General features: G+C 34.8%; 1 protein-coding gene across 1 annotated transcript in view; it reads right to left on the bottom strand.

The window, feature by feature from the left end:
- Positions 1-5,866: 5,866 nt before the first annotated feature.
- Positions 5,867-23,595, bottom strand: part of LOC138715637 (sodium channel protein Nach-like) — a 31,534-nt gene continuing 13,805 nt past the window's right edge. The window contains exons 4-8 of the mRNA XM_069848712.1: positions 19,391-19,679; positions 16,557-16,610; positions 15,844-15,931; positions 9,736-9,833; positions 5,867-7,112 (exon numbers count right to left, since the gene is read on the bottom strand). Coding sequence (XP_069704813.1) covers positions 6,955-7,112; positions 9,736-9,833; positions 15,844-15,931; positions 16,557-16,610; positions 19,391-19,679 — 687 coding nt within the window. The 3' untranslated portion in view covers positions 5,867-6,954. The remainder of the gene's footprint in view (positions 7,113-9,735; positions 9,834-15,843; positions 15,932-16,556; positions 16,611-19,390; positions 19,680-23,595) is intronic.

Below are 23,595 nucleotides of genomic sequence, written 5' to 3'. Positions count from 1 at the left end.
TTTCAAACTTACCTTGTATGTAATGCGAGTCCTAGGCATGATGTCTTAGATTACAACACTACGACGTGGAACGATTACAACTGAACGGTACCATACTATTCATTACTTCTTCACGTCAGCCGCAATCTGCTGCACGGTCCGAACGCAGATACTACAGGTCGTTGCTGTTCTCTCCCGACATTTTATAATGCCGACTTGGCTTCTGTAACGCGATACACGAATCTTCTGGCTTGGTTTTTCAATAGCCTATTTCTCTCTTGAAATTGCTTCCAGCAATCACTAAAACAATAACTTGTAACTTCTAACTAGAGAGTTGTTGTAGGTTTGGTTTACCGATGTACCTGCACGAGGGTCCTTGGCCAAGACCGAGGTTGCGGCCGCCAGAATTAGTACCATAACAGCGCAAGTAAACTACAACAAAACACGCTTATAAAAGACGCGCAACACCGGGTCGGCAGGCAAGCGTCTTAGCCGACTGAGCTACGCCGGTGGCTTTGAATGTAATTTCTTAGTTTCTGAAGTGTATGTTCAGGATTCACATGAGGAGGGGGGGGGCAATCTGATGAGCTTTTATAATGCCTACATTAAAACACATAATTATACTTACAGATGCAGAAGCACATTAACAATTTTTCAGAAGTAGAGCCACGTGCTCATAGGCTATAACATAAAAGTAACAATTATTTAATATGCATCGTGTTTCTAGGGTACCGAAGCAAAGAAATATATTTTAGCATACGCTTATAAAGGCCTGCATGTATTCAAACTTTGAGTAACATTAAATAATACAACAAAATGAAACTTTTTAGTGTTTTATTACAGAAAGGAAAATAAGGAAAGCAACTTGCTTTCAGACTCTTATATAAAATAAATATTTTTAAATAAATAAAATAATATCATTAGGCCTGACTTATATTTCTGTTTACAAAATATATGTTTATTAAGTTTAAGCATTTGTGAATAAAATACATGAATGTAACTGACAGCTTTAATTTTCAAAGAATATCAATTATGTCAGGAAACACAATAAAACTTATTTCTGTCTAACACCTGGAAATCCGTCAGAATCCGTCAAAATACAAAAACTCACTCAATATATCTATCTATGTACAAATAAAAAGTACATTTTAACCCATGCTTTACTGAGAATACAATTAGATCTCCAAAGTAAAGATATAGGCTATGCTGCGAGACCTACAAAAATATATTATAATCATATCAGGAGGTTCAACTAACAAATGTCCTATGTTAAGAGTACTCCAACTTCACAGCCAGAACCTCAATCAGAGGATTACTTATAAATTTTGATTAAAATTATAATCATTCGTTAACCTCCGACTTCATTACGAGGAAATCTGAAACAGAATATTTTCTGGCGAAATTTAGATTTACAAATTTGAGCTTTACATTTCGGGAAGATTTTGATTATCGCCGCTACGTCTCCCGAAACTCTAAATTCCGCTATGTTTAACGGAATTTTGGTACAGTTGGGCACATTGCTGGCCTTGCTGAATGACATTAATTGAATTTCATACCACTATTAAACAAATAAAGTAATAAACTAATAAGAACACACATAAAATGTTAATTATAAATTAAATATTGTTTTCACTGACACACAATGCAAACAGAAATCGAGCTGCGTTGCTGCGTATGAATATTCGTTGACGCCGCTTGTAAAAATAATACGTGAGCTCGGACAAATTCTTCGAGACAGGGTGTCTACATGTGATTAGGTTGATTGACATTATTTTTCTGAATATATAGAAACAAGAATCTCATTTCTACGCCAAGTAGTTCGCATTTTATGCGTCTTAATCGTGTCCAGCTGATTCATGGTCTTCCACGAATGATGTTTAACAGCTGCATAAAGGTAAACAAAAGATAAAGGTATCCCCGTCACATACCACGAAGGCACTTGGGGGGCATGGAGGTAGAGCCCAATGCTTTCCATGACCTCGGCACTAGAATGAGATGATGTGGTCGGCATCACGCTTTGACCGCCTTTTACCCCCGGGAAGTTTAACAGCTGCGTGCCGATAAGAAATCCTTTCGAAGCACCAATACTAAATATTATGTAAACTTTCCATTCAGCGACATAAACATTAGATAAAAGTAGTTATGAAGCGAGAAAACGAATAAACGCCTTGGTAGCTCAGCTGGCTTACGACAACCGTGGACTGGATTTCAAATCCCGACAATAACCGAGTTGTACTTATGGTGGACAGAGATAAGTGTGTGACGGTTTTCTCGGAGTTCCCTCTTTTTTCTTCATAATTTCACTGAAAATCTACGCAGTTCCCCTACAATAACATCTCCGTCTCAAAAAATAGGGCATCACTTGTGCTTACGTGACGTCAAATCGATCGTCAGCCACAGTGGTCCGGCATATCCAAAGACTGGTAGATGGCAGTGGTGGTGGTAGATTTTAGAAAACTCATAGATTCATAAGGCACCGCAGGTTTTTGATTCCCTAACGGCGACATGACGATTCCTGTAGATCTATGAGGTACTAAGGTACGGCAGTCCACCACCAGAGGTAGCTATGGTATAAGGATTTGATAAATGGAAAGGAATGTGTTGTGTGGCGGATGGTGAAGCCAGCGTATAGGTAATTAAGTATGGACACTTCGCGTCGGTACCTTTGATGTAGCGGACTGATTTCAATGACCTTCAAGCCAGCTAGAGCGTGAGATTCTGCTTTCTCTCTGACGCTGACATCACACCAGCTAGCAGTCGACACAGCGGAAATATAAAACATATAATTAATACATCTAGGTACATTATGTACTCAAATTATGTACTCAAATGAAATAAATTGAATCCATAAAATAATAAATCCGTCATTAACTGTAATGTCTAGTTCCTTTATAATGAGAGTTGAGACGTTGACCCCAACAATAATTAAAATATGTAATGATTTGATAGCACTGAAAACGGAAAAACAAAACTCTTATGAGATATACAAATTTATATTATATACAAATATTAAACGAATTCGATACTTAATTTCATAATGTATTATATTATTTTATAATATAATTTATTACCGGTATATCTGAAATAAAAAAAATATATTATTACAACTAGTTTTCCACTGAGAAATAAGGAAAATCTGTTAACATGAATTTATTTGAAGCAAAGCGTTACTGGATTATGCAATAAAACCTGGTTCATACGGTGCGTGTTTCTGTGATGGATTCCAAGGTGGCTGCGCGGATGGGTAGCCTGCGTGCTGACTGGCTGGCTCCCGTGTTGCCTACGGTGATGGTAGTTGTTCACACGAGCTGGCTCTTTTCACAGTTCAAATTAGAAAATCATCTGCTGCTTCATCTGTTGCCAACACTCATGGTCAGAAAGAAACTAAACCGTGAGTGGAAAACAACTAAAGTCCTACATTAACAGTAATAACTGTCGTAATAAAGTAATTAAGCCATAAGTGCAAAACAGCTAAAGTCCGATATTTAATTGTTGTTTCTTAGAAACTAAAGAATATAGAAAAAACAGGTTTAGTTGGAAAACAACGAACATGGCGGCATGGTTTCAGTGATGATATTATATGATCATCTTTGGTTTCCAGCCTGCAAACCATCACGAAAAATAGCAAGGAACCTACCCTCGAAATCCAGAAAGCTAGCCATCCACGGAGCCACCAGAGCGCATTAATTCCGGTGAGTGACCACGCAGGAGACCCATCCGCGCAGCCACCTTGGAATCCATCACAGAAACACGCACCGTCTGAACCGGGCTTAAAGTAGGCGATGTTTGGATCCTGTGTCTCAACTCTATACTCAATTATTATCTTAGCGTATGCTCGATTACACTAACCTCTAGCGCTTGAAAGTGGAACTAAACGCCGGCACATAGAGAAACAAAACACAGGAAAATTCGCTCAGTGTCCATTCTTTATAATCCCTATTCGCTGGTGAAGCCGGCTTAGACGTGAAGCACAATGGACACGCAACTCTTTCCTTTACGAGTAAACAAAAAACTATTTAGGAAGAAGTATTTAAGAATGCTACGTGTTCAACCTGGTAAGCATCTTTATACAATTACTACGCAGTAATGTTTTGTAAAATGCTGAATGGATATTCCGGTTTTTCTTTTACTAATTTTCAGTTATAGCGAATAAATTTCCAGCTACTTACTGTGGCTAGTAGAAATAGGCAAGATAAGAAGATAGTAGTCATAGTCATAGTCATAGTCATACGCAGACAGAACATTAGTGACCAGCTCTCAGGGTGTTGTTTGAAACAATGTCATGCTCATTTGTTACAGACTAATAGGAATAAAGTAATTATGATCGATGAGAGGTTCCTTATGTCAGAGATTCTCCATTCATTTGTCAACTCGTCTAATTTATCTGTAAACGGCGACGTTTTGTTGCTTGTATCCTAGCAACGCACATAAACAAGAAGCAAAATATGACGCGGTATTGGTATGCAGGAGGTTTGGGTTTCAGCTCCCTTTTCACAATCCTTAGTCTTGCTTAGTCCTACAATAATTTTCTTCAATTACTAAGAAGTAGATACGGTAAATATAAAAATGAAATGTTTATTTAATTTTCAGTATAGCAATTGGAATATTGCTTTATTCAGGAACTTGTTTAGACATTCTGCCACCGAGGCAGTTTGTATTTTGCCTCCCCGTTCTTTAATCAATTCATTTCAATGCAAACAGTCAACAGTGCCATTACTCCGAAAATTCTAGCAGTTATAAATCATGTGTACTGAGTTTCAAACATAGGAGTTATGTTCTTGGAAGAACTGATGTAAAATTGTCATACAGCATTACAGCATAACTTAAAAATGTTGAAAAAATATTTAAATGACTATAAACATAATATATTTAAAAAATATCAGTTAACTAATATTTTTTATAAATCAATTTAACTTACTTTTTACTATGTTGTACTTACTGGAGGAAATAAAATGTCACTGTTATTTAGTGAGGAAGAATTGTTGTCAGTGCTGTTACTGTATCTGTATGATTTGTTTAAACATACTATCACTTAAGTCAGAAGCAATGGACACAGAAGTACCAGGTTGTAGGGCCGAACGTTTCGAACCTAATTACCCTCACGTGTCGGCCTCCTCAAGGGTCTTTTTCCCTCAGATTCTCCAACTAACACTCTATGTGCATTTCTGGATTCACCCATACGTGCTACATTCCCTGCCCACCTCAAACGTCTGGATTTAATGTTCCTAATTATGCCAGGTGAAGAATACAATGCGTGCAGTTCTGTGTTGTGTAAGTTTCTCCATTCTCCTTTTCATCCCTCTTAGCTCCAAATATTTTGCTAACACACTTAACCTCTGTTCCTGTCTCAAAGTAAGAGTCTAAGTTTCACAACCATACTATTATTATAATATTTTTACAAATGCAAAGCGAAAGTAATTTAAATACAATTTACACACAATTCATTCCAACTCATGCAGGGCAACGAAATAGAAGATTCACTAGCAAAACAAGGAACCAAAATTTGACAATAGAACATACATAATCAATACATAAGATAGTCATTTTGCTTGTTGGTGGGCAATGCTTGTAGAAATGAAACAGAAATAAAAGAAAGAAAAACATTTCATTATTATCACAATATAGAGTGATAATAGGGATTTTAATGTAATAAGACGAAAAGAAGTACGATTGTTTACCACATCTGCTAAATCGCATTAAAAATAAAATCTCTACGAAGTGTGGAGTTCGTGGAGGTCATAATCCTGAACTTACATTAAAATGGACTAATCTGATCAATGAGAAATAAGAAGTGGGAATCATAAGTCTGTATTGAGGAGCCAGACTAAAAGATCTAAATTAATAACCCGCCTTTGAAGACAAACGTGCAGTAGCATAGTGCGCTCGTGTCAAATGAAATTGGTTTTATTGTCACACTCAAATTACATTGTACACTTTTATCACATTTTTCATACAAGATAATTATATTGGGAAAGTCATGATTGAACTTTGAATAACTCACAATCAGCATAATGGTTGTGGACAAACAGTGATTGTTCTTACATTGGCGTGAATCAGTGGTTTTCAAATGTGGTACATAATATCCTTAAAGATATGTTAAAATAACATTGCAACAAGTGAAAAAAAAAAACACATTTTCAGAGTGATATAATTATATATTAATATTAATTACAAGCTCTTCTTTACTGCGAAATAGCTCTTATAATAAGTTCCTGTTTCCAAATTAATTTCATCCTGTAATACTGAAGTACCTACTATCATTAAGTAAGGAAATTATCTCGTCCACAAACTTTAGACAGATAATCAATTTTGCAGTACTTAAGGAGACCTCCACTAAAAATGACAACTTTTTTCCTAATAATTTTTTCAACCAAATTTTCAGAACATGTTTACTATGTAAAGGAATAGAAAAATAAAAATTTTGAACTTCCAAATGTTTTTGGCTTTCGATTTTTTTCTAGTCTTTTTAGAAATATTTTCAAACCCAAGTTTTTAGTAGAATATCTCAATTTATAAGCTTCGTTTTTTTTTTCGTTACATTCACAAGATATAGAGAAACATTTCTATGCATTCATTTTATGAAATTTCTCATTTATTCCACTTTGAAAAAAAAATGAAATTTTAAAAATGGTATTTTTCATATAATTCATGAAAAAAAATATTAATAAAAGAAACTAGCAGCATTTCTCACAAAATAAATGCATAGAAATATGCAGCTACTTCATAAGTTTTTGGTAAAAATTTCATCCAGGTTGATTAATATTTGGCATAAGAAATTGGTGTTGAATCAAGAAAAATAAACTTACGGAAAAATGAATTTGAAAGTAAAATGAATATTTATGTGAATTAAAATTCTCCCACGCTACATTCATCTGGTAACTTCAGGGAGCCAACTTTAGAACGAAAAGTTACTAGATTTGTAATTAGAAAATTGCTGGTTGTCTTCACCAAATCGTTTCACAAACCTTATGAGGGTCAGTTTCGAGCCCTTGTCACTGTCTTTCTGGCTTCACCACAATGCAGTATTTCCTTCATGAGGGCGGATCCTAGCCTCACGGTAAAGAAGAAGACTAACTCGACGATACTCAAGATACTGGAGCCCATGAACAGACCAATCACGCCTCCAACCGTCACTGCAATAATCACGCTTGGATCAGCAAGCAGGAAAAAGGAACCTTTGCTACTTCATAGATAAAATCAAATTATCCATTAAGGCAACTATCTTCAACTTGGTAAAATATTTCTTCATTTATACGGTGAAGATGTAATGTTGTAATATAAAGATAAAAAAATGTAACAGCAATTCATCAACTGGAATAGAAAAAAATATTTATTTTAGATTGTCACTGGTAACTGAAACCATGATATCAGTACCGGTAACTATTCAAGCACATTTACACAAGTTTCGAGAAAGATGCAATAAATGTGTTTCATTCTCATTCTTACCTAATTATTACTTTTCCATGTAATTTTTTCTAGTTGAATTAGAGATAAAAACAGAATAGTATACCAATTTTCAAAGTCGTGACACTTGTGGAAATGTACAAAAATTAATTTCAAACTTGCAAAAAATGAATGGTTATTGATCTTATTCATTGAAGGATTTGATAGGATAATATGGATTTTTATTGACTATTGCACTTTTACTACGTCATACTGCTTTTGAACAATAAAACGGTACGAAAGGACGCCTTTCAACCAATCATGGCTGCTTATCGCACAATTTTATCACTTCCCTAGCATGTGTTTATTTCTATCGCTTCCCTAGCATTTGTTTATTTTTATAACTTCCCTAGCAATTATTTGTTTGTTTGCCAACATTTCAAACTGCAAATTCTTTGCGGTACTATAAAACGTGCTTTACGATCGTCATTTGTTTCCCGCATAGATATTCGACTGAAAATGGCGGCTCCGTTCAAACGTTTTGGTGAAGCTAACATAAGTGAAATAGAATTTTAGAAAGTCAGTTAATATGTATTTTATTGTATTAGAGTACTTTATTTCTTCGAATCTTTATATACTTTCTTCTGTTTTTGTCACCTCCCTACCATTTGTTTCTTTGTTTGCCAACATTTAAAACTGCAAATTCTTTACCGTGCTATAAAACATGTTTTGCGATCGTCATTTGTTTCCCGCATAGACAGTCAACTGAAAATGGCGGTTCCGTTCAAACTGACGAAGCTAACATTAGAATTTTAATAAGTCCATTAATATTTGATTGTGTTACAGTACTTTATTTCTTCTAATCGTGTAATAGTCAATTAAATCCCACTCGAGTTTTGATTTTCTGTAGATAAATCAAAACCTCTAGTGAGATTACTGTTTATAAAAATGCCATAATATTCATGCATGTTTATGCCATTTTCATATTAATGAGAGTTACAATAATAATAATAATAATAATAATAATAATAATAATAATAATAATAATAATAATAATAATAATAATAATAATTTATTTTTATTTTACTCTTTTTATTTCTATTGTAATATTAATGGGTTGGTCAACAGCAATGGGCCAATGATAGCCCAGCACAAGTAATAATACTTACTTACTTACTTACCTACTGGCTTTTAAGAAACCCGGAGGTTCATTGCCGCCGTCACATAAGCCCGCCATCGGTCCCTATCCTGAGCAAAATTAATCCATTTTCTATCATCATATCCCACCTCCCTCAAATCCATTTTAATATTATCTTCCCATCTACATCTCGGCCTCCCTAAAGGTCTTTTTCCCTCCGGCCTCCCAACTAACACTCTATATGCATTTCTGGATTCGCCCATACGTGCTACATGCCCTGCCCATCTCAAACGTCTGGATTTAATGTTCTTAATTATGCCAGGTGAAGAATACAATGCGTGCAGTTCGGTGTTGTGTAACTTTCTCCATTCTCTGTAACTTCATCCCTCTTAGCCGCAAATATTTTCCTAAGAATCTTATGCTCAAACACCCGTAGTCTCTGTTCCTCTCTCAAAGTGAGAGTCCACGTTTCACAACCATACAGAACAATCGGTAATATAACTCTTTTATAAATTCTAACTTTCAGATTTTTCGACAGCAGACTGGATGATAAATGTTTCTCAACCGAATAATAACAGGCTTTTCCCATATTTATTCTGTGTTTAATTTCCTCCCGAGTATCATTTATATTTGTTACTGTTGCTCCCAGATATTTGAACTTCTCCACCTCTTCAAAAGATAAATTTCCAATTTTTATATTTCCATTTCGTACAATATTCTGCTCACGAGACATAATCATATACTTTGTATTTTCGGGATTTACTTCCAAACCTATCTCTTTACTTGCTTTCAGTAAAATTCCCGTGTTTTCCCTAATCGTTTGTGGATTTTCTCCTAACATATTCACGTCATCCGCATAGACAAGCAGCTGATGTAACCCGTTCAATTCCAAACCCTCTCTGTTATCCTGGACTTTCCTAATGGCATATTCTAGAGCAAAGTTAAAAGTAAAGGTGATAGTGCATCTCCTTGCTTTAGCCCACAGTGAATTGGAAACGTATCTGACAGAAAATGACCTATACGAACTCTGCTGTACGTTTCACTGTGACGCATTTTAATAATTAATCGAACTAGTTTCTTGGGGATACCAAATTCAATAAGAATATCATATAAAACTTCTCTCTTAACCGATCATATGCCTTTTTGATATATATGAATAACAAGTAATAATAATAATAATAATAATAATAATAATAATAATAATAATAATAATAATAATAATATTTAAAACTTACCAAATACATCTAAATCATCTCTGTTCAAGCTCAGCTTCAGTTTGCTGTTGGACGCCATTATCTTAATTCTCAGAATGCTTATATAATCCGACCGTTCTCTGCAATATGAGATAAGGAAGGAAAAGAGTAGCACAATCTTTCTGCATGAATATCACTTGAGCTAAGGTAGCTGAACACATTTTGAAGCAGAACTGCTATGCAATATAGTTTTGTGTTGTTGTTCAATCAACTTCCGAAGACAGGTTTGAACCTCACGAGTGACACCAATAAGACATCACTCATGGAGACAATTAAGCCATAGATAATGGGGTAGGGTGGCCAGTTCCTTTCCCCCTTCATTGCATGCATATCTGTTACATATTACACTAATCAGACTTCAGATGTATAGGCCTAGAAACAATAATTCTTCTTCTGACACATCGTCAAGTGAGATATACTGCCTGATGAGTACATATCAGCCATAACCTTAATCAGAGGTACAATTTTTTTATAGGACCAATTTTTACAGACATTGTATGTTTAGGTAAGTTATATTTAATTCATATATTTATTTTAGTAGGCCTATGTTTCCATCTTCTAACTTAACAATATATTTAGGCCTACATTGTTTTACAACGTTAGACAAACGTTTTTGCTTATGTTACGAGCATCTTCAGGGCTATCATTGAGCACATGTAACTAGGTTTAAAATATGAGATACGTACGCGTATAACATGTAAAAAATGTACAAACTAGAAAGTACATATAATATTAAAATAGATTTAAATGAAATATGGTTGTACAAAACTGCATAAATCTACAATTCTTGAAGTTTTATTATTGAATAAAAAATTATGTTAATCAATATGGTTGTACAATAAATTGCATCTTAGGCCGTGTCTCAAAGCTACATTTTCAGCTGAAGTGAACTAGATTGTTGACTAAATAGCCGGATGTGACGTCAGAAGTTATGTTCCAAAGCTACATAGTGCATAGCAATCAAGTCTGTAGTAGCTAGTAAACGAAAATTCTTGCTTGATTGATGACTTGTTCACTAAACAAACATGGATACCTCATCAGCAATTGGGGTTATGAAATCTGAAAATGCTTTGGAAGTGAATAATGTAAATATAATATAGGAGAACACGTTAACTTTGAACACTGACATTGTTAGTACCTTCTGTACAATGTTTTAAACATTACTGTAATATATTAAGCCCTAATCTTTTCTACATAATTTGTAATGAAACTGCATTAGGACACTGCCTTCTTAATTTAGTGCTGCACCGTGATGTCATGGTTTTTAGAAAAATAATCTATGATGAAGGCCTGTTTCAAGCATACATGTCCATAGCTCCCTAGTGTGTAGTTTACAAGTCACCTAGTTGCTAGTCACTAGTGTGTAGTATGAACTTGAGCTTTGAGACACGGCCTTAGATCCACTGTAACACAGTTGGAAGCTACAGCGCGAAACAGAAAGGAACACCATAGTACCCATCGATCAGCTGACACATAATATAACCACTTACATAAGGTAAATTCTGCGACACAATAGATCAGTGATGTCGACTGATGCCCATAGGAGCAAGCGCGCACTTTAGAGCCCAAGAGAGCCTGAGCGCTTTACAGCGGAAAGGAAAGAGACAGATGAAAGAGATAATATATGCCGCTTGGTCGAGCTGTATATACAGGGATGGCCAGCGCTGATTCAATGGATAAAGGGAAGAGAATTTATTAAAACTGTTTCCATGTTAATTTTTAGATTTGTCTGAGAAGTATAAGTGCATTTAAGAATGTAAGTTTTAATTTTAATGTTCATTTTTCACGAGTTTGCTTTTTTATTCAAAAGGAATATTTTCTCAATTTCTTTATAGAAAAGTGAAATTTTCAGATATGTTTGTTTAGTAGCCTTACGGGTACTAAAACAATGTTTTCGTAAATCTAATATATCATAAATACGTATTACTGAAGATAGTGTATTAAAATGTTTGAAAATATTCGCATGGAAAATGTTTGTAAGGAAATGAATTAACAAAGCAAATACTGTTACACCAAAAACAAAAGATATGTGCCTATGTGTTGGTAAAATGTCAGCTCTATAGCTTCAGCAGATTTCGAGATAATTTAATATTCTGATAACAGAAAGTTGCGCACCAATATCACCTAAAAGCATAATACGATAAGAGTTTTATTATGTAATATTAGTTACAGTTAAAACATATACCAAGGCAACTTTGCTTTGTACTATAATATTGTTTTGATTACTTTTATAAGGCTAAAGATACCACCAATATCAATTTCAACTTATCATGTCATATTCAGTGTCTTTCTTTGGGATAACACTTCCTTTATGAATGATGTGTTTAATTCACTTAGTACAGTATAGTTGTTATTATGTAATTTGTGTGGATATTCCTTCTTTACTCTCTATTATGTTATTAACGTTTAAAACACAACTGCAATATTAGGCTAAGAAATAGGTGCTAGTACTTTTGTTTTACAGACAATATAGAAAATAACAAACAGAAAGAAGCCATATAAAAATAACGACATAAAATTTGACGTTCCGTTTGAAGTTTGTGCACCACTGTTTTCTTAATCCAACAGGCTGCTTATTCCTCCTAGCATACCTAGCGCTTAATGCCCGCGCACGACGTCAAGGTCAGAAAAATACGCTTGCTTTGACATCACTACAATAGATAATAGACGTTTCTAACAGCGACACAGATCCACAAGTGGATGTAAGGTGTAATTGTACACTGGTGTTCAAAGATATGTGACCTAGAATTATATGACCGTGTAAGCGAACTTTTTAGTCACGGGATAAGTCAGAAAAAAATATAACAAATTGACAAACTTTGAAATAGTTCCGCCAGTTCTCAGTAGGTGATATTATTATGGGGACAGGTAAAAATATGTGGGGGAAATGATAATGTCGATTAAGTATGAATTATTCTCATAATTAATAATATCAGCTACAATCGTTTAACCCAACATCTAGCATATGTAGATAATGTGGCCATAATTGCAAGAACAAAGGCAACACTATCAGGGTCACTACAAGAATTTGAGGAAGAAGCGAGAGAGCTTGGTTTGGAAATAAATGGAAGAAAAACCAAGTATATGAAAACATCCAGAAGAGAGGTACAGAAGCAGGACAATGTGGTCTTTCATCACCATAATTTTGAAAATTGTACAAGTTTTAAATATTTAGGTACAATGACTACAAACAATAATGATATATCCTCAGAAATAAAGACAAGAATAATGACCGGTAATAGGTGCCTGTTTGGGCTTGGAAAACTATTTAAACTCGGTTCATTATCCAGATCTGCAAAGAAAATAATTTATAAAACTATTCTAAAACCAGTGGCTACATATACTAGCGAAGCTTGGGTTTTAACAATAAATAATGAAAATATGCTAGCAGTTTGGGAAAGAAAAGTCTTGAGAAAGATATATGGTCCCCATTTTGAAAATGGTCAGTTTAGAAGTAGAACAAATAAAGAACTAATGGAACTGTATGGAGAACCGAGTATAGTTTACTTCATTAAGAAAGGCAGGCTTAGATGGTTGGGACATCTTGAACGTATGCCAGAAGGCCGACTACCTAAACGGGCATTATATGGACACCCAGGAGGATTAAGGAAGAGAGGAAGACCAAGGCTGAGGTGGCTTCAGGATGTGGAGGATGATATGCGGAGAGTTGGATGCAAGAGATGAAGACAACGGGCTCAAGATAGAGATGAATGGTTTCTACTGATTAAGGAAGCCCAGGCCCTTCATGGGCTGTAGTGCTAATAATGAATGAATGATAATATCAGCAGTTACCCGCTAAACCCAGTGCTTTTTACAATCAGCAGAGGGGGATGAAATGTTGAATTCTATACTGCGGGTATATTTATGTACTATTGGCGACACTGACTCTTATCTTCGCTATCTATTCATAGAAGTAATAACTAAAGAAGCCACACTTACATAACAAATTATTGATCACTATCGATTAGTGGGAGTCGGGTACCTTTGAACGCCAGTGTACAACATGATGGACAAACTACCCCGTCGCGTCGCCTGGTTTCCTTTCTTTCAATTAAATGCAGAATTATTTGAAGAGTGTGATCCCAAAACGCGCTCAGTCCATTTGGTCATTTTTATCATTATATATATATATATATATATATATATATATATATATATATATATATATATATATGATTATGTTTGAGCCCTCTATTATTATATTTAAAATCTGTTTCCTTGCAAAACAACGCCATTCCTTGTCTACTAGGTTGCGTTATTGTATATGTCACTTGAAAACACGCTCAGTACATAGACCGATTAATACAAAAACTAACCCAGTCTTTTCATAAAAATGGACTTCACGCGTTTTGAGATCACACTCTTTATTTAGTTCCAGAACACGACCGATAAAGAGGACCTTTTTGGTTCATTGATACAAAAAAGAAAACATTTTAGCTCACTATGGCAATCCATGGGATGACTCCTAAGGGTAGAAAAAATAAGAAATCCTCTAATCGAAGTTGCAGATTTTGGAGTTCATAATAAAATTATGAGATTGATTTGTTTGGTCCCCTCCCCTGATTTCAAACTGTAAGCGAGCGTATAGGTGTCATTCATTTATAGATTTCTCCTCAAGGCCAGGTCCTTCACTGCAAACTCAGAATATCCAAAGTCCTCCAATATAAAATAAATTGTATATATACACATGTACTGTATGTATAATTATTTTTCTTCGAACAATCGATATAGAGGAAATTTTTAGCTCGCGACGACACCCCATGAGGTTCAGATTGGGAACAAGGGAATTCTCTACATATTGTCAGCTGACTTTGGAGGTCAAGTAAGAGCATACATGAATATTAAATTAATGAAATTGATGTTAGCACAGTCTCAGATCATCGTGGGTCACTGAGTCAATGCTAAGAGAGCGTATAGGGACAGAGAGATGTGCTGTTGAATTTTGTTGTTGTTAAAAAAATGTAGAATATTCTTTACAACGTTTTTATTTACGCTATTTTCAAAATTTTTTGAAATAGCAGTGTTGAGAATCTATGAATAAGTTCAGTTAGAGGACATCAATCGTGTGGGTAACAATGGACTTTGAATTTTATATAGTAGATACCAAATACAGTTGGCCAGCAAAAGAGAGATCCGATCTAATTCAGATACATTAAGCTATTTTTTATAGATGTATACGGTAGAAGTGTTTAACATATGCCAACATCACCTATATGATTCGAGATGGTCCACACCTATGGAGTAATGGTTAGCGCGTCTGATCGCGAAACCAGGTGGCCCGGGTTCAAATCCCGGGCGGGACAATTTACCTGGTTGAGGTTTTTACCGGGGTTTTCCCTTAATTCAATACGAACAAATGCTGGATAACTTCCGGTGATTGACCCCGGACTCATTTCACCGGCATTATCACCTTCATTTCATTCAGACGCTAAATAATCTGAGATGTTGATACAACATCGTAAAATAACCCAATAAAAATGATTAGAGATTGGCAATGACTTGCCGAATTAACACTTGAGGAAAATGGACATTTCTTTTGGGAACAGACATAATATGAAGAGTAAGGGGAATAAAAGGATTAAGTACATTTTTCACAAAACTAACTTTTAGGTCATTCAAACCACTGAAACGCAAGCTTTCCATTACACTTATCAGTTTGAGAAGCATTTGTAACAATTTGAACTAAAACAATTAGAATAAAAATGAACATATACAATGTTATTAGATCTTTTTATGTTTTTTATATTTTCCTCAAAAATGACCAAAAGTGGATTTATTCCCCCTTTATTCGCCTTACCCTTCATATTTTGTGCAGTGACGGCGCTCTATTGGTGATCAAGAAGGAGAAGGAAAATCCTTTTAGACTGACGTTGGATATTAAGATCTAACTGTTTGAACATCATTAGTAGCAGCTGCAGTAAAAGAGGCAGTGACTAGTGTACGACAATCAAGATGATACCTAAATATATATTAAATTTGATCTAATGTATTTAATTATTATACTGAAAAGGCATTTCGGTATAGAAGAAACAATCAAACAAGTTTTCACATATTTGTTGAAAACATATAGGCCTATACTAAGTTTCTTACGTAATGAATCCAAGAACGTCGATTACAGTGACTTGACATCTTGGGAGACAGTTGCACATCTGTGACAATTCCGCAGAAAACAGCGCATCTGAAAGCATACACATGGTACATGGTACACTGATTGCAAAACGATATTCCGAAATCTATATTTTCCGTACCAAGAATACCAAAAGCGCTTCACAAAAATCTGAACATTTTAGTTTTCCAACACAATACAGTACGGTTATATTTTCTCCATACATTATACATAGTCTGCCGAAGAAGTGAAAGTGAACAAGTCTTATTATGGTCCATTCATCATCTGAGTAAAAATGTAATACAAATCGCTACTCTTCAAAACCAAGGAGTACATCAACCCTGGGCATAAAGGGGAAGTGAAGGGGAGCAAAGAAACCGCAGTCCATGTTCTTTTCGCTTAAACCGTCTTAGAAACAAACTCACAGTAAGGCACTGTGCATCAGTGGTGGGATTTTAGACGACCAGCGAGAGCCGAAAGTTCGTAAAAGCTATGATGCCTGCCTTATACAATCCGTCACTGAACAATGCTTACCTTTCTGTTTACTCATATTCGATCGAAACATTATTGTCTTAACGGGGAAAGGTGCAGTGGGGAGTTACATGGTAGTCTGCAGTGACTCGATTGATGTCCAGGCCTGGAGTACACACTTGTGAAAACTGAACTTGCTTGTGAGACTATCACTATCTCGAGTTACCTTTGTTAGCATCCAAGCATTTAGTTCCTCTTATATCACAGCGTGGCGGGTTACCTATGAAGAAAATGGTTACTTCAATTAACATGCACATGTAAAATCATGCGAGTATGCTTTATAACAGAACAGAAAGACGGTTTCTGGAACATCAGATTATCTATTCAATAACACTATTAATACTATTTGTTCGAAGTGTTTCTGAAACGTTGGATAGCAGTTATCAACTATACAAATCTTCTCATTACTTATCTGAAGCTAAATGACCAGATAACTCCTTATGTATTCGATAAATGTTCAATATAGCGACTGAATGAACGACTGATACTCGAACTAAGAAATCTTGATCTTACAGAAATTGTTTATGCTCAAGGGAATGCAGCACGTAGGACTATAATTAATGCATACTAATGCATACTAGTTAAAGGGTGTAATTGATATCTTGTTATTTGAAGTGTTCTATCAGTGAGGAAGTGTGTTGTGTCAGTGAAGTGTGTAGTGTCAATAAAGTCTATTGTGTAAGTGAAGTGTGTTGGTGTCAGTGAAGTGGCTGTGCAAAGTATTCAGTGAAATGGTTAGAAGTGTTAGTGAAATCAGGTAGAATCAGTGCAGTGAGTGAGTTGATAGCGAAATAAGTGTAGTGCCGAAAGGTACTTGTGCAGATATGAACCTGTCAGATTCGTCGGTCTTAGTTCGAGCTTAGGGTTAAGATGCAAATTAGATTTACTTTAAATGTTATTTTAAGTGACCATGCTTCATTTTAATTTAGGATGCTCCTTGTTATTACTGTTGTTGTTATTATTATTATTATTATTATTATTATTATTATTATTATTAATTATTGTTTTTTATTAGTTGTGTTTATTATTAATTGTCATTATTGAGTGTAATTAGTTACCACTGCCACCACCCATTTGCAGTGTGAATACATACATACATACATACATACATACATACATACATACATACATACATACATACATACATTGTAGATACACAATAATGGAATCAATTATGAAATAATATGATAAACAAACTGTAAATATAGAATATAAGAAAAAAGATGGTTAAGCAGATATAAAATTCAGGTAGTCGGTCTTACAAACAAATATAATCTAATGGTGAAAAAATAATAAAATTGTACATATGGCTCACTTTAGGTATAAATAAATATTTCAAGTTTTTAGGTAGGCTATATGATAATAATTAACTCAGAGAAGATGTACTTTATTTTCATATTATGGAAACATGTAAGATAATCATCAGGAATAGTTATTATAAGCAAAGTGTGACACAATATTGTAATTTTAAATGTAAATTAACCCAGGCATGTATATAGAAATTTCAATCTTATAAGTATAGGATTAAATTTAGTTAAGGTGATGTGTAAATTCAATTCTCATATTATGGAAAAGCAAATTGTAGCATAATATTGTAATTACATATGTAAGTTATTTAGTATAATGCATGTAATATTACTATGTAATGGGGCATGCAGTTGATGTTCTCAATTAAAAAAAATACATACATACATACATGCATACATGCATGCATGCATACATACATACATACATACATACATACATACATACTTCAGTTAAGGAGTAAAATTACGTTTTTCATATCTATTTTGAGCTGTGACAATAATTACATAAAATAATTATAATTTCAGTAACATTCAATGTACTGTAGGATAAGAATAATTAGTACAGGTCAATAGATATTATCCTATAGAGTTTATCTTAAAATAAGCTACGTTTGACATATATATCAATATCCACCCGAAAGTCCTAATCAGTTTGTGTTAAAGATTTTAGCTTTTAAATTTTCTTCTCATCATAGAGTAGCCTATAAAATATTACTGGGGCTGAAACTCTTTAGAGTTCCGTAGTCAATTGGATAACATGTCAAGCACACTCAGTTACTCTTTTTTTTCTTATAAGTTAGTTCTTTTCTTTCACTGTATCGTTGTATTCTTTTATAGTTCATATATTTTCTTCATCTCTCTTTATTCCTACATTTATTTCATCATCGTCAAATCTTGGAAAGATGAGATCCTAAAGTGTATACAAATTTCAGCAATGTGAATGAACTAGAATCTTATCGTAATAAAAATTCTTTATAAGAACATAAAAGTGCAAGTTGTGTAAAAAATATTTCTATAACTAAATTCAAAAAAAGATCGTCTAAATTTCTTCCATGTTTGATTGTCATACGGCGAATAATTACATATAATCGGTATTGGAACCTCCAATTCGTGGGAGGCCCTAAAGAAACTGTGCTGAAGTCGTTAAATACTTGTATCATCGATGATTGGCATTATGCTTTTGTGTCGGAAGTTAAAAAGTCGATAAATTTCTATATTAACAATACTAAATGTGTAATTTCTGCAGCTAATTTGATGTTCAGATTCACTAAGTTTGAAAGATTGCTCAGAATAAATGTGGAAACACGTCACCATGCGGCCAAATTTAAAGCTTGTTATCGAATGTATAGCTATTGGTAGATAAACCTGCTTCCGGAAACGGGCACAGACTTATCTATTTCATAAATTTATGGAGCATATAGCTATGGAACATATATCTTGAGTTTTATACAACCGGGCATAATAAAATTAATTATAGGCGTGCTATTAGCTAAATGGTTGTATACCATGAGCGTATATCGTGAATTCAAGAGTACATTTTGGCAAAAAAGAGACAACAGGTTTTGTCGAAGACTCGCTTATTCTGGTGTTTATCTAGTCAGTAACATTTATGAAACTAATCAAACTAATGTCAGCGCACACATCCACACAGTCTCGCAGACACGAAACGCACGCATACAATATTGATTCTCACCCCTGATAGGACTGTACAAGTGGACACAGCCACAAAGCTGCAGCATGAGCCGGGCACGACATTCCGACATACACGTGCTAAAACCATAGTAGGGGTAGAAGCTGCCGGCCTCCTTTTTCGACAGCAAATAGCAACCCCGTTGGTTAGCGTTCAGGGACAAAACTTCTGGGTCCACCTCTGTTTCCATTATCCGATAAAAATAAACGGTATTTTGTCTTAACGGTACATCCTTGCCCTTGTGCTGTGGATCCAAGAATGGAACCTCTTCACGATCCAGTATTATCAACTTCTGAAAGGAATAATAATAATAATAATAATAATAATAATAATAATAATAATAATAATAATAATAATAATAATAATAATAATAACAGCTTTGAGTGAAGTAATAGCTCCTCAGTGCTAACCCATCGCTAAACACTAGCGAATATGTTTTATTCCTATAATCTTTTCGCTGTAAGAAAAATCCTAATGTAAACAATAGCACGTGACTGAAGTGAGGCTTCATTGGCCGTTGTTTGGCGCCATAGATTCTCAGTACATGTTCCCGCCTGCTGTTGTACATTCTGTTTCATGTTAAACATTTCCCGTTACTCGTCAAGTAGGCCTAACCTCACTACTATGCATTCATTTGCTTAGGAAACATGTACTTTATAATTACTCTAATTAAAACTCACATAACTTATTATATACATTTAATACTATTTGTTTTTCTCCGCTTTTGAGAGGGTTTCCACTCTTATGCTTAATAACCACACATACCGAGGATGCAGAAGCCATACTTCAGTACCACGTGCTTACGTGAACAACTACGAGCTCAAGTGACACCAGGTTGTTACAAGAACAGACTACCTCTGTATTACTGTTCGTATTCATCCGCGTTCGTAGTACATAACAAAATATAAAAGCAGCTTTTCATTTACATATAGTTTTACATATGAGTGAAGTTATATGTTTAATTGTATTTAACAACTAGAATTCAATTTTTTATTTTCAAATAATACAAGATGATAGTTTCCAAATACGGACTATATTTTCCTGCGTCGTGTGAGTGTTTTGACTGTGAGCCAATCACGGGTATGACAGCAACGTGCTTATGTTTACATTAGGATTTTTCTTACAGCGAAAACAGTATAGATAGCCTATTTAATAGGATATAGCAAAAGGAGTAATCTTTGGTCATTGTTGCCTAAAGAATAATTTAGAAAGTTATGAGCAGTAGCAGAGCCTTCTTCAATTACAAGCCGGAGCCATACGTCGGCAACACTGTAATTAACTGTCGAACGGAGGCCTACTATCCAGAACACGTGTTTATGCTAATGCCGATTTTCAATGTAAATTAATCTTACAATATAAGTGTGTGTCGATGGAATTATGTTCGCGGTCTCACTAAACGTTAATTGTTGATGTATTATAAACTAAGTGCGTGTTGGCGATAAAAAAACAAGACAATAAATGAAAGTATGGCTGCAGTCTTTGACAATTTTTATGGTTATTATTAATGTCAAAATGATTGGCAATTCTTGTGAATATTAAATATTGTATAAACTACATTTTTATAGTTTTACCTTGTGGTTTGTGGTGTATCAGAATTCTAGCCAAATTGTTGGGTCTTGCCTGCTTATCAATAAAGTTACGCCGTTGATTTTCAAGTTCATTGTAAACAGCTGTTTTGTGATTCCCATAAATTTTGCAGTTTTGTTGAAGATTCGGAATGCCTGCTATACGTCAGAACTGTCTATATTTGTAGATGCATACAGTCACTTTGTTGGTTTTCAAGCTTTGTTTATTAATATTATTTCTTTTGTAATAAATTAGTTATAAAAGGTTTCTTTTCACTTCGTATTTACAGGATTTAAAGTTCACTGAGTTTACGCTAATTGGCATAGATAATGATGTGTTTTGTTACGTATTATGTTGAAGGTATGTTTCTTCATTTTTTCATATATCTTTATACTTGGCCTTGTCCTATTTAAAATTATACATTATAATCACATGAAATTAAAATGTATATGATATCCTAGACCTTTCACGTCAGAGGTGGAACAACATAAAGCGGCAAAACATTGTCAATTTACTACCCATATAATGGTTAATTGATTGGAATAGGGTACTGCGAAAGTACGTCGTTATCTATTTTTGGTACAAGTAACATTTCTTTAAGTATTTATTTATTTTCCCTTGTACCATCAATTAAAAACACGTATGCTTTTAATTTTTTTAAGTTATAAGTGGCTGTATGCAAGTACTTACGCGGTATTCTGAAACTCAAATAAAATACCATTTCGGATTCCGTAATAAATTACGTACATCAGTACACTAAATCTTGATCATATGCACTTAGTTTTGTATCAATTAAGGCTCCCCCAAACAGACGCGATATGGAATGCGTTATAATAGCGTTACGATTTCGCGATAACGCAATATCGCATTATCGCGAAGAGGTACCCAAACTGGCGCGTCCGCGATATACGATATCGTAACGTCCCCAGCCAATCAGATTGCCATAGAGGGTGACACATCCGCGGATTGTTGTTTTCCAACCACAGCCGTAGAGAACAGTTATCTTTAGCAGGCGTACATCACCTGTGCTTACAGATTGATTTCTTTTGCTTGAAAATGAACGTGGAACTTCTGATTGATTTCATAAAGGAAACTCCGTGCCTTTATGATTATCGGTATGCTGCTTCGTTATGTCTCCCCTTACTTTACCCAGAATCTCGTCAAAGCACTGAATTGTCATCCGGAAGTATATATAAAAACGTTTTTCATCTCTAATTAATTGTGGAACTAAGGTATAAAATTCGCCTTGTTCTTCCCTTGTGGTATTTATGTTGTGAATCCACAACCTCCTGCAATGAAATGAGCAAATTAAAACAAAAGTTTATAATGGACTAATTTTTTTTTCAAGTTCTTGGAAAAAAAAAAAGCTCAAATCATCACTTTATACTTTTTATATCGTTTATCTTAACCATACATGACTACCATGGACTTACCTGCGTCTGCCACGATTCTCTTCCTCATCCTCAGCTAGCGCGACTAGAAGCAGAAGCTCCTCCTCCCCTGAAGATTAATCCATGACAGACACACTTCAACCCAGCATCAAAATAAACGCGTGGCGTTTGCGCGATCTACATCCCCGGGAGAATAGATCGCAAAATCGTCGCGTTCTACTTGCTGCGATAATAACGCATATTGCGATAATCGCGTGTGTGTGAACACAAGCATTGAACGCAATGAAAACATTTATCGCAAAATCGTAACGCTATCGTAACGCATTCCGTATCGCGTCTGTTTGGGGAGGCCTTTAATGTCGAAAATGTACATGTGACAACGAAATCAAAGCACTACAACGTCAAACGTCATGCCTTTATTTCGCCTCCGCCCGCCTCCACTCAGCGTTGCCAAACCTACCCATGATCCGGCTTGTAACTGAAGATGGCTCTGGCAGTAGGATTAGTAGACGTAGTAGTAGTTAATAATAATAATAATAATAATAATAATAATAATAATAATAATAATAATAATAATAATAATAATAATTTATTTTATCTTAATCTGACAGGGTTAAGGTTTTTTTAGGCCTTCTGTTCCACTCATACGCTTCGTATCTCAAGTTATTTGTGCAGGACTCGTGAAAATACGATTTGTATTTTGGTATAGTAATGGGGTGTGGTTTGAAGATCTGTGATTTGTCGCTGGTTTCGACTGTGACTATCGTTCGAATATCACGAGAGATCACACGAGAGATCACCATTCCTCCCAATAATGTGACTCAGTGACTCACTGCGACAATGGCGACCAATGTAGGGGGTGGAGTGGGACCGGTCTGCGATTGAAAGGGCACACGGATTCGTCTGAAGACATGCGAAGGAAAATCAATAACTTAGTAAAAGAAATAAACATAGCACACTTGAAAATAAAAATAGAAGAAAATAAGGGAAATGAGATTTAATTGTTAAAATCTAACATATTCTCAATCAATAACAAAAATATCAACAGTTGGGGAACTCACATATTTCGTAAGTGTGATTAATAAATATTATGGACCACTTATAGGCTAAATAGAATAAAATCTAATAATGCCTTTGTTGAATTATATCCAATCCAGAAATAAAGTTCTATACCAGTCACTTCCAATTCAATGCTCTGTGACGTCATAGCGAGCTTCTCTCGTTCTCCGTAGCAATCCAGGCAGACGGCAA

This window comes from Periplaneta americana, chromosome 15, assembly GCF_040183065.1.
Source record: "Periplaneta americana isolate PAMFEO1 chromosome 15, P.americana_PAMFEO1_priV1, whole genome shotgun sequence".
NCBI lineage: Eukaryota > Metazoa > Arthropoda > Insecta > Blattodea > Blattidae > Periplaneta > Periplaneta americana.
This window is presented reverse-complemented; position numbering and strand designations above follow the sequence as displayed.